This window comes from Pezoporus wallicus, unplaced genomic scaffold (assembly GCF_028554395.1).
Source record: "Pezoporus wallicus isolate ANWC-B61680 ecotype Strahan unplaced genomic scaffold, APGP_CSIRO_Pwel_v1 contig_5767, whole genome shotgun sequence".
NCBI classification, from domain to species: domain Eukaryota; kingdom Metazoa; phylum Chordata; class Aves; order Psittaciformes; family Psittacidae; genus Pezoporus; species Pezoporus wallicus.
This window is the reverse complement of record NW_026640599.1, coordinates 3,340,956-3,358,627: the sequence shown is the minus strand read 5'-3', so window position 1 is coordinate 3,358,627 and position 17,672 is coordinate 3,340,956. Positions and strand designations below refer to the sequence as shown.

Below are 17,672 nucleotides of genomic sequence, written 5' to 3'. Positions count from 1 at the left end.
AAGACACTGATCTAAATATAAGGATATTACAGTATCTGAGACAAGAAAATAAAACTGCTTTTGAAGTCTTGTGTTCACAGTATAGGCAATGACTACTGACCTCTTTAGAGCTGCCTGCTATTGGTAATGATTATCAAACAGAAAAATCAGTTTAGGCCACCTCACTTGCTTATTTAAACTTGGTAACCCTAACAGAATCATGAACAAGAAAACAGAGGTAGCTTATTATTTTTTAGCAGCTATTTATTCAGTTATGTAGTTCTTACCTGCATAAGGTCCTGCCTTTCTTTTTCACCTGTGCATATAGCTTTCTTTATGGTTCGAAGCTCACTCATGATAGCTTGTGCTTCATCCAGTCTATAATTTGTATGAGCACTTGACATCTTACGATCAATCCTGTTGAAAATATTAAGACAAAGTCAGGAATTTTTACGTATTTAGGAAGCATGTAGACGTTTTACAATCTCGTTTATTCATGTACCACTTTATTTCCAGGAATAAATGATACTCTGCTTGGAATTAGCACAGTATTCTGTGCCAAGTACACTCTAAAGACAAAGCAATGCATTTATCTACCCAGGTTCTGCAGAACCAACAAATTTTCTGGTTTTAATGTCCTAATACACAGCTTACAGGCAATGTCTGTGGACCATTTCATGCAACAGAAGTAAAATCAACCTAAAACTAACCTACATGGTAGTAACTCGAAAGAGAAAGATACTAGCAGTCTAGCTGTCATATTTTCCATGCACCACTACACGCTCCAGCATCTTCTCCACGACTTCTACCTGATCTTGCCTAAAAGTTTCTAAAAAAGGCATTTCATTTCTTGGAAAGAAATTTTTAAACTCCTAAACTTTTATTGCAGATGCTTTCCTGCCATTATGGGCATCTTTGAGTACCTTTTCTAAAGACATCTTTGTCCCACACTAAGGAACATCACATGGTACCATCCCGGAAGATTCCAAATGTAAACTCTGCAAGGAGCAAGAGTGCTACACTACTACCTCAGGCTGAAGTAGTGCTCACGTTTCCACCTTGACACAACAATCTCTCATCTTAAGCGGCATATGCACTGAGTTTTCAACTTTTTTCCCAACAGTTTGCAATAATAAAGGACAACAGATTGGGATGCAGAAGCCCCGTCCAATGCGGCATCTCAATAATTTGCTTTGATTTTAGACAACGAACAAGACCAGAGACTACAGAACTTACTAGAACCATGATCTGGTCATGGATTTATAACAAACAGCTATGAGATTTTAACTGGCTACCAAGAGCAATTAGAGAAAATTCTGTTGAATTCCTGTTAAAATGCCCCCATTTTCCTGGAAAGCGCACATATAGAAAAAAGGGGGTATGATATATAATGGTCCCTAAGCCAATGCTAAGTATTAACAACTCCAGGAAAAAGGGTCTCTGCTTTATAAAATACAACACAAAACACACATCAGTCCTTACACAGGACATCGGTTTATGAAAAGATGTAGTAGAAGAGAGTATGCTATGCATTAATGACAAGAATACCTAAACTCTATTTAAAATATTAAGAATAACTAAAAGTTTCAAGGTAGGTATTATGTTAAGCTACAAGCATCAATCATACTCACCAGCATGTTCTGCCAGTGAAATTCCACTTGCAGCAAATTATTTGCTTCAAAATTAAAATATGAAGATGAAAACTCAAAAGGCTTGAATAAAAATGTGTGGCTTAATTATACAACTCATAATATTTAGGAAAAAAAGTAGGTTGTTTTTTTTTCTGACAGTTCCTGCTTTTGGAGACAACACAAAATAAGTCTGAACAGCAAGCTTTTCACTTACATGCAATTTTCCCCATGTTGCATAAGAAAATATATAAGCCTTTACAGATTTTTATTCAAAAAACAAAAGAGGACTTAAGTGTCACATAGATGCAAGTTGGATTTTTGTTTGGTTGGGTTTGGTTTTAAGATATTTATTTAAGTCTTCACTAATTTTTAATTAAAATCCTGAAAATATTAGATAAAACCATGATAAAACAACTAATCCAATGCACTAAAAGTTACATGAAAAAGCTAATGTGATTTTCTCTGAAGTTTACCTTAATGCTAAGAACATAGATTCCACCCAAACATTAGACCCAAAAATGCCTCCTACACAACTGCTCATTATACTGCTTGCCAGGTCCAAGGTGGCATTTCAGGAAAAGGAAATTATTTAATTTCAACCATATTTTTGTCCAGTTACCCAAAGATTCATGTACTGGTATTTGTTTAAGAAAAGAATCAGAAAAATTTCTACTGCTCAAGTATTTGAGCTTAAATCAGTCTCGCTGTCAACCCAAAGTGACTTAAGTATCTTAGACAAATATCTGTTATTTATTGTTTGTTAATTTTATTTCCTCCTTTCATTAAGCTCTAGTTTTGAAAGCCACAAGGTGAACAGGAATCTTCCATTTTATTACAAGAACAGGATACAAATACAGATTAGATGTTTGTATGAACAGAAAGAACACTCAGATAATACACAAAACTATGAATAAAGTATACATTTTCTGAAGGAAAACTACCAATACACTTGCAATAGTTTCAGTCATGTAGGGCAGTTTCCATGGTCCTCTCTTTTCTTCCACACGCTTTCAACAACGCAAGACTCTCCCCATCCTCACCAAAGCACAGATCTGTAGCTAATATTTAATTGTAAAGCTTTTGTTGGGTCTCGTATCCTCTAAACTAGTTTGCAGCTACAAATTGTTTAGTCATTCCTAACTCCCTGTCTCTCCCAACTTCCCAGTGTTCACTCCACTTCCATGGCCAACTGGCCAAGTTTTCATTTCCTTTGTTGCTAAATGCCTCCTTCCTCCAGAATTCCTGCCAGCACACAGAACGGTCACTGAAAACACAGGGGAGGAGGAACTGCTCCTCGTTCTCAGTCCCTGGCGCCAGGTCAGAGGAAGGAATTTGTTCCAGGAAAGGCTCATCTTTAACCCTGTAACTGGACTGCAACAGGATCAGCCGCACCTTGGGGAAAAGGCGCCTGTGGATTCCACACAGGGTGGAATCTTTGCAGGCTTTAAACAATGAGCTCTAGAAAGTCTCCAATGGGCAACGGCAGACCGCGATGTCCGAAGGCTTATCACAACATTGCCAAATTTGGATGAAACTGTAGAAAACACAGTCCTAATAAAAAGCTGCAGCACTATGAAGTTTGAAATTCTGATTGTACGGGAGTTGTAGAGGTATTTAAAAAAACCTCAATCCTTTCACACACACACACACACACACCCCCACACACACCCCCCTTCTCCCTAGTTGTTTTGTGGTTTTTAGTTTTTTTTTTAATTCTCAAAGATGGCTTAGCCATTTGACTAAAATTAAAAAGGACAGAAAACAAAATACAGTCCAAGGCAGACACTGCATGCAGAAAATGTCAATGCAAGTGATTTGCATTTAACAAAGGCATCTGAATAAGACAGTGACATAAAATGATGAAAATACTGAGCAACCTAACTACCCTTCACATATAATTTGTCTCTTCTCTGAAAGCTAGAGCCAGCAGAGGTTGCACACAGAGTCATTCGGCAGCAGGTTCTGATACCTGCTCATAACCCATTCTAGTCACGCTTTAAAAGCAAACATTCAACCAAATGGAAAGCCCAAAGTGTGACAGCTCCAAAAAAAAAACCAAATAGGACACATACTATTCTCAGTCTGGCAGTAACTGAAGATTTGACCTAGCACAAGAAGCAGGAAAAGTTATGCTGACCAAAAAATTTAGAAAAGGTAAGAAAAGGGAGAAATGTCTGAAATACAAGAAACTTGGAAAAGAAAAATAAAAGCAGCGGGTTGGGGGGATATCAGCATTTTTGTTTTAAAGCAGAAGCTGTTTCTTTTCAGACAATATACTTACTTTGTGGATATGTAAAAGAGAAAATACTTCAGCTTTGGTACTTGACTTGAGTGACCCTTCTCTCCTCACAAATACAAGGGGCAGGGGAGAGAACACTCAGGGACAATCTAGAGCACAGTTAGGCTTTTAGTCCAATTTGTATCCTGCGTACAGAAAGAGGCTACAAAAACTTCGCTCTTCATTTGTTACTGTGAGTACTCTGCAAAGTGGCAAATTGTTCCAAAGAAATCATGGATCTCACCAGAAAGGCAATTAAAATATTACTTGAAAACATAAAAAGCAAACAAATCCACCAGCCTCTGGTTCAAGCAAAGTCACTGCACTTGACTTTGAAGGAAGAAACACTGACAGAAATTCACTGCAATGCCAGGTAACACACCAGCAAAATGTTCTCCCCAACTTCAGCCAGCAACAACAAATGGCCTAGTACACCAATGGGACAGAGAGTGACCATAGTTAACAGCAGCAATGAGCAGCACCAAAGCTCTGAGTTGTCATGCTGGAACTTTTAAACGAAATTATTAGAGTGACCACTGACTAATCAGGTATGCTTTTAATTAATTCTTCTTTTGAATGTCTCTCCTATACACCCATCCTGGAGTACGAGCAACTTCACTTGGGCTAAAAGCCAAGACTAACATTTGTACTCTTAATCATTTCCAGACTTCACTTTTCAAAAAGTTGCACTACTTTGTTGGACTATCTTAAATGAATTAGATTAATTAAAACAATCTTGAGTTTCAAATGGCCTTCAACTACTTCAATAATCCTGTTTGAGTGGTTAGTCCTTTTATAAAACAACTGAACCTATACCCTTAAAATAACCCAATAAACCAGAAGGAAACCAAATACAGAAAGTAGAAAAGGGAAGACAATCCTTACTCACTTAAAGAAAATATGATTAAGACTCTTAAGACTAAAATGCTTTTGTTCTGTTACTGCTTACATATGTGGGCCTCCATCCTAAAACACTGACTACACTTAGATTACTTAAAATAGTTATTGATGAAATATACTGAGTGCTTCGTTTTACTAATTTTCAGCTAATATCATACATTAACAACTCCACCAACTAGCTGTAAAGGCTTCAGGAAGTCAGTAAAAACGTATTTATGCCTGAAAATGATTACATTGTATCTGCCAATATGAAGGATTTTAGCTGAACAAGTATACTTTGCTGAATCTTTTAAAATGCATTATAAATCAGAAGAACCTTGTAAGCTTAAAAAAAAAACCCAAACAAACCAACCCACCAAAGGATATGAAGTGCATGCACTACTCACCCTTCTTTAAAAGCAAAATCTGAGTGTCACTCTTTATACCATTTTGTTAACACGATACCAAACAAAACTGAAGTTGGAAAATAAGTAACCTAATTTCTCCAGGATCCCTGGAACTTTGCCAGAATTACTGAAACAAAAGTGCGCGTCCATGCTTTGTAGCACCAACACAATAAAACCAAAGCTTCAGAGTTTTTCCATGGATGCTGTACTTATGCTACAAAATACATTAGACATGCAACAGTTCCAATGTTTTCAGGAAGCGCCTGCGTTAAGCAGTTCATTCACATACATGCTGGAAAAAAAGGCCAAGATTTCTAAATGCACGGCCACATGTCCAAGGCAAATCCACAAGCTGTTCAACACACGGTCTAGCCCCTAGCCTTGTTGAACAGATCTGGAAGTCACAACAACCTGTGTTTACCTGCCATCTTTTCCATGGCCTGGTACCTCTCTCCCTATCCCACTGGGCATCCTGCGTACTTGCTACGTGTGTAGGTGACTAAGCAGTGCACAGATGGAAGTCACTCAGTTCCCATCTGATGGTCTGCAGGAAAAGTGGCAAGGAGAGGGTCACCACAACAGTTCACACTTTTGCCACCACTGAACACAGAGGAAACAGAGCACAAGCTGCCTAAAAGCCCTGGGAACAATGGCAAATTGCCCAGAGCTGCCTTTCCTCACAGGGAGGAGACAAGGATTCACATTTACATGCACTCATGCAACAAAAAAAATTAAATGTCTCACAGACCATCAGATTTACAGTACACACAAATCAGCTACACTGTGCAGAAATGAGACAACCTGACCATCATATAAAAGGAAGAAGCAGTGTTGTGGTGCACAGACTACCCTGAGGAATATTTGTGCCCAGCCAGAAAGCCTTGGTACTGTTCACAGGAAAACTACTCTTACTGTATGGTGCTTCAGGCTGTACATATCTCAAAAAAAACTTTCTTTTAAAATATTTTTTAAATCTAATTCCACTTCAGCATCTTCAGGAACAGTCACAGGACAGGGGCTATAAAAACTGTTATTGCATGTGGATCCATAAGGTCTCCAACTACTTCTGTCCAACCATCCTTCCATCATTTCACACGGTTTTCCCCCTGAATCACTTATCACAGCAAAAACTCTGAATCAAAGCAATTAAGAGATGTCAACCATTTGGGTTGTTTGTTTTTTTTTTTTGGCAATACTTTTCTAAGAAATTATTCCAAGGTGAACAAAGAAAAAAAAGTCCTCCCACAAACTCTTAACTTACTCTTGCAGAGTTTCCACTCCTTTTTCCTTATATTGCAGCTCCTGCTTCATCTGTGCCAATTCTCGTTTCAGCCTAGAAAGCTAAAGATAACAAAATAAAGTAATAAAATGTAACAGAAACTTTCATAATAAAAAAAATTATTTTTCAAATACAAAATATTAGGTTACTTTAAAAAATTGGAAGTGATAATCTAAGTTCTCTTTTTTGCTTTAAAATTTGCATTAAAATAACAGAAGACTTTCTGTTCATGAGTCTTAAGTCTTCAGTTCATAATATCATAAGACCCAATCAAACAGCGGTCACAACATTCAGTCTGCAAAGTATCAATTTCCTCATCTATTTTCTTTGTTTCCTTTCTCCAATAGCCTATGCCAACAACCAGCAAGTTTCAATCCATATAGTTTCTCTTCTCCCCATATAGCTGACAGGCACCTCTCAACTGTCTTCAACTCTTTAGACAACGTAAAAAAACCCTGAACATACAATGCTGTTAATTTTTCTATCTGGGAAAACAAAAACCACTGGCAACAAAACTGGCTTCTCTCCCAGAAATGGCTGTCTGATTTTCTACATTATTTTCATATTGCCCTCCCCACTCAATCTCCCTGCCAATTACTTTAATCCAACCAGTGAGCATAAATCAGAAGTGACAAAGCAGAGATGTCTCCAAAACATTAATTTTATGGGTTTAGGAAAACAATTGCCTAAGTAGGTTGGGCTGACTTAGAAGACTGCTATAAGCACTAGGAATGATCTGCAAAGAAATAGCTTCTTGCCCTCCAAAACTTACAGATAACTGAGAGCAATGGGGGGAGGAGGATGAAAGGGACTACAAACAAATGGGGGGGAATGAAGGTGTTTTCAGTGTGTACCAGGTGAGGCATGAGACTGAACTGAGAGCCCAAAGAAAGGCAGGCATGGAAGGAAAAACCTCTATCTTCTCAAACTATCAAACTTGGTACCTTTTCTAAAACTAATCCAGAGTGCTCTTAGATTTTCACATGTATGCCAATAAAGAACAAAACCATTACTAAAAAAAGGAGTAAAAAAAAAAAATAAAATCTGTCCATATCCAGGCATAAATTTATTTTGTCAGCTCTATTCCAAGAGTGAGGGGCATGGCACCAGACCCCAAAATGCTCCTAAAACCTCACCAGCTCTTTCAACACTCTCCAAAAGTAAAATGAAAAAATACATCGCTAGTATCACACACACAAACACTTTTCAGTGCATATTTTATTCTATTACCTGAAGCAACTCAATGCCTGCGCACACATTCAATTGAACAAGTTATCCTATGCATTTAGAAGATTGTTTTGTTTTAAAATTCAGGAAAAGAGAAATAACTGTTTAAGTGAAGATTTTGTTTATTTCTTTAAATACTATTTAAATAAATAAGGTTCATTTTCTCGTTTAGAGTATGCTGGCATTTAGAGTATGTAAACCAAGCAAACACTAGTCAGCATGTAGTAAACAGACGCAGATAGAATAAATGCCTTTGAAGGGTGGTGAACAGGATTTACTTTCAGAGGCACTCATGTGAAAAGTGGTCACTACAACAAAAATGGAACACTATCCTGCAAAGATAAGTGTTTTTTATTTATTTTGTGAGCCAAGTGCCTGGAATGCTAAATCCCATTTTATCCTTTAATAAAAAGAAACATACCATTTGGAAACAGGTTCTAGAGTTTGACATTATAAACTGCTTTTTAGAACTGTTCTATCAACTTGCTTGAAACTAATACGCAGACTTCTTTGCTAAAGCAGCATGGGAGAAATTCAAGAAACCTATTCAGCCAAGAAGTACCAAAAGCATGATTCTAGCATTTTTTTTTTAAAAAGGAGCATTTTTATTACAGAACTGCCTGTCATCGTCAAAATGCTTGCACTCCCCTCATAGAGGAGCCCTGGCCAAATCACCTAAAAACGTCTATCTGGCCAACATGTCTACCAAATCGTGAGCAGCTTTCCAAATGGCTAAATCTAGAATTCAGTGACATCCATAGAAGACCACTGAAAAAGGGCAAATGGGAAACTATGAAGGCAGTGGGCTTGAACTGTACTTAATCAAGGAAGAATTTGGCTACAGAGCATTTACTAGCTGTCTCCGTTCTAAAAGCCTAGCTGAGCTTGCCTCTGACATCTGTGACAAAAATCTTTATGCTTTTAACACTGAAAAAGCATTACTTTCCAAGTTACTGAAATGTAGTAAATATAGATTCGTTTTAACAGAACAGCAGGGCAGAGTAGGAAAGCAGTTTTACAGTATTCTGTTCTAAAAATGTACACCCAGTGTAAATGATAGCGTAAAGAAAAACACACAGATCCCTTCCTTCCCCATGCCCAATTCATATTTCTACAAAATGAAAAAAATTACTCACTCTGTCACGACGGCTGGCTATTTCTGCTTTGATCTGATATGGGTCATACTTGGTATTAGCTGAAAATCCAGAGAATGCTAAACAGATAGAAAACAGCATTTTACATTATTTTTTTTTACTTCTTTAATACAAATGTTAAGATGTGTCACTATTTAATAGACCACTGCATTCATTCTTTGTGTCACAAGTCACTAGATTTTAAAATAATCCTCTGCGCTTAAAGTACAACTGAAGAATTACATTTGGTGTGCCTCAACTATATTTTTTTTGTTGTTCTGAAAAACAGAAATCTTATATAGGAGCACTGTATACTGCCTAAAAGCAACTAGCTTCCATGACAGGATTTACCGATGCAAGCAAAACAATTTTTTAATTGTTTCCTAGGTATGTTGAATTAACAGTGTGATAGGGACTGAAGTAAAAAAAGAAAACACAAAAACTATTGTCAGAACAAAATTCAATCAGCTACAGAGAGAAGCTGCCTCCTAAAGCAACAACACAGGGAACCAACAATACAGATCAACCTCTAGCAAGTGAGCTCTTAACACTGCACATCTGGAGTCAGGCAATGATTTCAAGATGCAGCATTAGAAGCTGAAGCCTAGACAGATGAAGTAAAGGTCCTACAGAATAGACTGGGCAAGACCAACCATGATTTATTGAGAGAGCCATTTACAGCAGCGCTGGCCCACTGAAAAATGCCCGTTATGCGAAGGGATGGTGTTGTGCTGTTAGACCTACCATCCTTTTGCAGAGCTGAAGGCTGCTGTTTTGAAACCCATATCTGCTTGCACTGAACCTTTTGACTCTCCAAAGACTACTGCAATGCCAAGGTCATGTCAAGCATGCAGGAACTTGCCAAAATGTGTAGTCATGCCTGGACTAATTCTCTAAATCCAGGATTTTCTCTGGATTTTTTAAACAGTGCTGATCACAACTGAGTCACAAAACTGCTGCACTGGCACCTCCCTGCCAACCCACGACCGCTGAGCTCACGCCACCTCCCACTTATGAGCAGACAACACTGACTCAATGGCAGCACCCATAAGCAAAATGGAAATTGTGAAGTTTTAGTTCTTGTCACACAACAAACTGAAACAACTAGTGGTGGAGGCAGAATCGGCAATATGAGCACCTAATTCTGGCCGTCTAATTGCACTTGAATTAGGAGCCTAGGATTTCTGTACAATAAATTGAAAAGCAAGCATTCCAGAGTGAAGTGAAGTTGAATTAAGAAAATAAGTGGAGAAGCTCTGGGAAATCTTGAGTTGACAGCATGATTAATCACCAAAGGGATTTTATTTTTTAATAGCTCATCTGATTAATCAGCCCATACCATTTTCTCACAACAGATGCATATGACCTTAAACCAATATAAAATATATTAACACATCCGTAGAAAATTAAAGTATTTTTGTCACCTCAAAACAAGTGAAAGGTTTTAAGTGATTTTACAGTATCTAATTATCAATTCCACAGCAATACCTAAAAAATCAGAGGACTGGGAAACCTAAAAGTTAACTGACACAGCATTTGCATACGTGTTACAGAGAACCTCCATTTTTTCAGTCATATTTTGCTGCTGTTTCAAGCAACTTGTTTTTCCAAGAGTTTAAAAAGATGAGAAACAGGTTATGGTTTTTTAGTATCGCCATCAACAGTTTCTCTCTGCATGTTCACCTGAAGTAATTTAACAAAATATCCCACTGAACAATTGCAAATTTTCAAAATACCAAAAGCCCAAGCTCCTAGAAAAGTACTCTAATACATGTGTATCCAGATCTTATAATCCACGGAAATAAAATTATCTCATTACCTTTTATCTTATTCCAACTCCTTAACCAGTAGTTAAACACTCTGTTTAAACAAGACTTTCTTTTTTTAAATTCCTTTCTTAGTAAGGAAAAAAAATAAATCTTTCTTAATAACTCTTAAGAAACTTGAATGTAACAGGGAGTAATAAGACTAGTCACAACTGTTCAGTTATGTCACAAAATGAATCACACAATTCTTGTATTTAAAACTAAACAAAAAGGTGAGATAATCCCTGTTCAAGAGTAAAGGAATACTTGGTCAAGACCATCTGGGACACCTCAACCCTAGAAAACATCTTTTATTCAGAATTTTGGCATACCTATGAATTACCTTTGATTCATAAATACCACTGGATCAGCAGCTAAGCACTTCTACCCAGATGCCTGCTTTAATCCTCCTCTCCACAGTCAGGTTTTTGAACATTTTCAGAAAGGGCTAAGGAGAGCTTCCCATATTTATGAAGTACTTAGCATTTATCAGCAAAGCCTTCAGTTAAACAATTGCTGTACACACGATGACCACTGAAAAGCCACCAGAGCACTGAAACCCTACACTTCCACGTGGCTGATGGGTTTATCCATTTGACGCACTTTGAACTAGATTGTTTTGACTTTTCAGCAAAGACACCTTTTGCTCTTGCACCAGCCAACAGCCATGACAGCAGTGCAACAACTTCAGATTTTAGTAAAAGTCCATCATCTACTTTCAAGCTACCAGAGATATCTGAAGAATGAAAAGGGCAGGAAATCAAGGCTCTACAACCTACACCACCAGCACTAGAATCACAGGCTGAGAGTCAAGAATGAGGTGCATTAATGAAACTCTGCTTCCTACTTTGTGGTCAGAGATACTCTTGACCACACCTTGTCCCTAACTCTTTATAGTCAATAAATCAACCACGGATCCACAGAGGGCTTCCCCTACGATGATGGTGCCCCCCCTTGTCAGAGTGGAATAATCTATGAATTTAGGAGGGCAAGTATGTGACTGACAAGCAACAATCAGTCCTGTCTTTGTTGCCTTATGTGAATCATTATTACACCTGGCTCTGCGATGGCTACAGATGGCAGCTGGTATATACCCCTGTTTAATGTTGATAAAAAGGCATATTCTAATAGATCTAACAGGAAATGGAATTCTCTGAATAACAGTCAAAGGATAGCACCTCACTTTTGTAGTCAGAATCTTCCTTCAGAGGAGAACCAAGTGATAGAAACACTTCACATACTTTCTTACACCACATGTTGTACAAGGCAGGCGGGCAAATCAAAAAAAGGCTAGCAAACTCACAGCTGGCATAAGAACGGCTGTCATCCTCACACATTTTGTGCAATTGTTGATATTCTTCTTGGGCCAGCTCAAAACGCTGCTGCTTTATTTGGTAAATCTCCTTCTTGGCATTGAGTGCCTCCTGGGCAACAATTAAGTATTCCTTTAGCATGCGTTCCTGCTCCCTCCTCCATTGCTCCCTTGGGTCCTCAATTTGTGTGAGCTCTAAGGAGAAAAGCATTTAAAAAAAAAAAAAAAGTAAGATGCTGCATACCACAAAGTATAAATTATTTGGTTAGAGCCTGTTCACAACTAGCATACCTAACACTACAGTGCTCAAAATCAATCCAGCCTGGACAAGAAAAAAGAAGGATGCAGAGTGGAAGAACAGGAAAATCCCTTTCAAGTATAAAAGACATTTAAATTTTATTATTTTCCATACAAACTAGTGCAAACCCAACAAAAACAGTGTTTTGACTTTTACTGTCCCTTGTACCCAGCCTGAAAATTCTAAAAACAACCCAAAAACCCAGAACCATGTAGGAGGGTGAAAGGTATCACAGTATCACAGTATGTTAGAGATTGGAAGGGACCTCGAAAGATCATCTAGTCCAATCCCCCTGCCGGAGCAGGAACACCTAGATAATGTTACACAGGAATGTGTCCAGGCGGGTTTTGAATGTCTCCAGGGAAGGAGACTCCACAACCTCCCTGGGCAGCCTGTTCCAGTGTTCCGTCACCCTCACTGAGAAGAAGTTTCTTCTCAAGTTTAAGTGAAACCTCTTGTGTTCCAGTTTGTACCCATTACCCCTTGTCCTATCATTGTTTGCCACTGAGGTACCTCAATGCTTAACTCGTAACTCTACAAATGGTTGTAACAACCTTAAGATACTACATACAACTTCACAAGTACAACATCCTGAAGGGTCAGTGACTACACCTGTGTAATTAAGAATAATGTAATTCAACAGAAATGAGTATTTTAATCTCAAATCCACAAAAACATTTCAACTGCTTCTTTTTTGTCTTAAGAAACAGCACTCTCATGCTCTGTCTTTCCAGGGTTTAGAACAGCCTGCATTCAAACACAAATCAAAAACAGGTTTCCAGCACAAAATCTTTCCCATATATACAGATTTTCAAAGTTATAACCATACAGCAATCTCCTTGCAGCTGCAATGAAGACTTTTAAGGAGGACACATGCATTAATACACTAAAAAAAAAGTATCAGCTCATTTTTGCAGTGCTGCTCGAGCTAGCAAATGTTTTACATAAGGACGTCCATGTAAAGTTTCATGTTTAAGTGAATTTCTGCTGCTTGAGGCTCTATTGGTAAGAAGTTGCTGCAGGTGTAATGTCAATGTTCAAAGTAGTGGCAGAACCTGCAGCACAGTCCGGAGTTAAGTAATCTTCCCAAACTTCGCTTCTCACAAGAGATGAAAACTAGTTATATTTTGGATTAATCTTGTGAACATAATTCAGTATGTTGGCATCAGTGATGATACAGGAAACTGTAAAAGATTGAGTGCAACAGATCAGTGTCACCCTACTGTCAAGGTCATGCTAACAGCTCTACCAGTTAAGAGCCATCTGAAATGTACATAAACAAAAAACAAAGTTCATCTGTGAAGGGTACTTCCAGATTTGTCTATTAGGTTCCTAATAACCTTGTCTCTCAACAGCTGTAACTTTTATCTCCCCACAACTTCTCACATTTTAAAGGTATAAAGATCGTGCCTACAGTTCTGCAATTTCTCCCCATATCCCTGTATCTCCCCAATATATCCCCATAACCCTTGATTCCCAGCAGCACTTTCTGGCTCCAGTGCCCCCAGACTACCTCTGCAGCCCAGGACAGGATGTGCTGTGGCTTGTTCCAATCTCTTAAATCCTTCCCTGCCTGCAGAGCAAGCAGAAGAAAGTAAGAATTCACACTGCAGCCCATCCTTTACTGAGAACGTGATAATTTGCAATGCTATCTCATCTGTCCATAAGCATTCCTGAAATTTGTATAAATTTAATATTCCTAAACTGCTAATCCCCTATGGAAACTATGCAGAGATTAATAAATATTTATGAGTCAGGAGAGTTGGAACCCAGGAAGTGTCTCTTTTTAAATAGGAAATTAACAGTTCTAATCTCAACAGACACCAAGGCTGAAATGTTATGTTGTATCACATACTAAGCTTCTAAGGACCTGTACTACAGGGCACAGTGTCTCTTATGAAATTATTTCAGAAGCTTCTCAAGAGCTAGAAGCATTCTTCTGAGGCACAAAACTTCTTCAGTACAGTAGTGACACTCTTTTCTGATTTATAAAGTACAGAGGCTTCACTTTGCCCTGGATTTCCACACAAGCTTGCCATGTAACAACGAAACTAAAGCTATGTTGTATGACAAAATTCAGTTCCTTGATTTCTTTATAACTAACTAAGAAATAAAAAATAAATACAACAATTCAAGAACAGCCCCAGACAAATGCAGAGAATATATTATTTCCTCGCTGGGGAATGCCCAACTGGTTAAAGGAGACTTCAAAGTCTCCCAAGATTCTGAGGAGGAGGGAAAGGAATTCTGCGGTTGGCAGCCGCCAAGGTTTTTAAGCAACGGCTGGACAAGAGCCAAGAGCAGCTTAGTAAGGGTGTCAACAAAGTACTGAATTTACAGAACAAGATGGAGATCAGGGTTGGAAGCACCACTGAGATTTACAGAAGATTCCTCTGTTCCTGGGGGTTTTCAATATAAATGGAAAGTTATTGCCTAGAAATCTTTTTATTACTTTCTGGGTAAACAAACATAGTGAGAGGCTTAGAAAAATCAGATGTATTAATGTTTTCTTTTAAAAGGTGCAAGGGCAAAAAGCTTGAGATGGTGCACAAAGCATGAGAGGTTCCTAGTAAGCCTAACTTTAGAAAAGACTCGCTTTGAATTATCCCTTGCATTTTTTCTCAGTGTTTCTTGAAAGAAAGCACTTCTGTTTTGTCAGTTAACACAGAACTCCAAGGCTGTATGAAGCATTTAATCCGGTCAGCCACAAAAGGCAGTCTGAATGTTTTCACATGGAAGTTGCCATTCCAAGTATTGTAGAAATAGTTCAGAACACAAAGGACTCATTTCAGAAAAACATCTTTTTCAGTCCCTAACCCATACCTGCCAGTTGCCTGACACCATCTCACAATACACATGGTTATCTACTCATTAGTTCTTACTTCTACAAAGGAGGTTAATGCAGTCTCGATTGGTACCTTTGTTGTCCACAGTTTAAAATTGGACCTATTACCCTACTAATTTTTGAATAATGATTACCCAGCTATAATATCAACTGTGTCTTCCCTCTGAATGTAAAACTTGCTTGTATACGCAAGCACTGTATTAGCCTAAGGGTGACAAACCCATTTTGCTGTGACGGCTGAATTACCATTTAGGATAATATCTGTGGGCTGCGAGTAATTAGTTATCATGAAAGAGACAAATTTTGCAACCTTGTTAATTGCAGAATGATTCCTTTCACTCAGTTCAGCAATGGCCCTATGAAATTTCTATACCTCTGTTCATATATTACCTTTATTTAATTCCTAATACAATTACCTTTGCTTTCCCAGACTCATTTATATTAATCTTCTCTTTTTGTGCGTTCCTACTGAGCATTTGAGAATTCAGCTCTCCCTGCAAAAGGCAATCTTCTACAGTTTTTACTCTCAACTGCACAGAAAAAAATGCCAGCCAGATCTGACATGCCTAAAATGATTAACATCCTTTCTGTAAGTTCTAACTTGACGTCTGCAGTAAAGCAGCTAATAACAAAGTCTGAAAAGCAAAAGTTGAGTGATTTCATTTGCACACGACGCTGACTGCCTTTCCTATCAAAGATGCCTATCAGGAAGGATGTTTCAGTAGGTTTTTTAGTTACAGCATTGCGATGGGAGTTCATGTTCTGTTCTGTATCTATAGGGACTCCTAATGCCTTTTTCAAAGTTCAAGAAAAAGAGTTGCCAGTATCCTCATTTAGGTTTTTTTGTTTGGGGAGTTGTTGGGTTTTGGGTTTTTTTACTATGTACATTCACACACATGTACATATGTTGGCACAAGTGCACTCCATTACTGTACTCTGATGTAAACTTCACTTTTTATTAAGCTTCAACGTTAACTAAAGTTACCATGACAGTTTAAACAGCAATCATTAAGCTACTACTTCTTCTAAACAGAGTTACTGTAAGAATTAGCTAACAGTCTGTATTTATTGCCTTTCAACTGTCTCAGCTATCCTTGCGATCAGTACATTAATAGTTCTTTAAAGTTTATTATTTCATTTGTGATCTTTGTTAATTTCACAACAAATAAAGTACCTATGCGCTCAAACTATATTATGGGAACATTTGTTATTCTGTCAGGGCTTTTTTAAAATAAGTAATTGTGAAACCACAATGCACAAGGAATTCCAATGATGGCAGGAAGCCAAAAGCTATTTCTTCACTTTTTAACTGACCAGATTTCAAGTAGATAGTATTGAGGTTGTTTCTGCAGATTATACTATTTACTTACCACTGCTGTGATAGCCCATATAACTACTTTTTTCTTTTCTCCTTCCCTGCCATCTGCCAACTCCCACGATATTGAAAGCATCCACTCATTGATGATAAGAATGATAGCAGCACAACAGTAACAGCAGCAGTAGTACAAAGTTGTAAAGATAAGACATTTTTTCCTAAGTGGAACTGGCAAATGTGCCAGACAATGGTGATACAAAGCTCAGCAATAGTTCAAAAGGGAAAATGTTGGAAATTTCTCCCTCTTAGTTTCCAAAAAGGGCATCTATTGTTGTTTCAAGAGCACTTTGTACTGTATCAAAGCATAAAATATACATTGCTTAAGAGACTGTGAGATTACTGTATTTCATGGTACTCCTAATTAAAAATCAGCACTTTTCTCTCATAATGTATTTTGGTTTTCAACACTGAAGACTGAAACATGGATGAATAGAAAAATAGGAAATATAAGAGCATAGCATGAAAATCTTCTTGACAGAGGACAAAAAGCAACAACAATATTACTGATACTCCACAGTACGATAAAACAAAACAAAAAAGTTACACTGTTGTAACTCAATCATAGGTTGTAAAATTAATTACAAACGGAAGGATTATGCCCCCATTTCAAAGATGAGAAAACAGATACCACAAGAAATTACTTGCATACATTTTCTTGCTGTAGCATGAGGTGCATAAATGGTATTGGAAACAGAGTTAGTGCCATCAGGAAAGATCAGCTTGCTAGGATTCCTCAAAATAATCATACATCTACTTACGATTTATGTGGTCCATATAATAAACTCCAATCTGTTGATCGTAAACAGTCTCCCATCCTAAAGGAAGCTCATCACCGACACAGTCAGCAAATGTCAATGGCTTTGTAATCCTGTAAAAATAAAAATAACACAAATAAATACAAAAGGTATAGAGTTTACAGTGTAACAAATGTTATTACATGTTCTGAAGACACCTCCATCATTTGATCACAAACTAGTTATGCTGCTAAGGAATGTGGTTATAATTACAAGCATACAGTTTCAAAATAAAATTTCATTTAAATATGCTGACAGATACTCCCCAAACAGGTAAGACAAGCTTCTCCCTTCAAGTTTCTACGTTTAACAGTTTAATTACAATGGCATGCAGTCCTGCCAGTTTTTCTCACATACTGCAAAGAACACAAACATGAAGCTGGAGTTCACCACTGCTAAAAATCACTAGACACTTTAAGGTGTCAAAGCA

General features: G+C 37.7%; 1 protein-coding gene across 3 annotated transcripts in view; it reads right to left on the bottom strand.

The window, feature by feature from the left end:
• Window positions 1-17,672, bottom strand: part of WWC3 (WWC family member 3) — a 105,988-nt gene that overhangs the window by 47,466 nt on the left and 40,850 nt on the right. For 2 of the 3 annotated variants that reach the window (XM_057419445.1, XM_057419444.1), the window contains exons 2-6: window positions 17,207-17,316; window positions 11,922-12,125; window positions 8,817-8,893; window positions 6,436-6,515; window positions 267-396 (exon numbers count right to left, since the gene is read on the bottom strand). In XM_057419445.1, the coding sequence (XP_057275428.1) occupies window positions 267-396; window positions 6,436-6,515; window positions 8,817-8,893; window positions 11,922-12,125; window positions 17,207-17,316 (601 nt within the window). Of the gene's footprint in view, window positions 1-266; window positions 397-5,595; window positions 5,706-6,435; window positions 6,516-8,816; window positions 8,894-11,921; window positions 12,126-17,206; window positions 17,317-17,672 lie in introns of those variants that run through there. The other variant, XM_057419447.1, reaches the window with a different exon arrangement.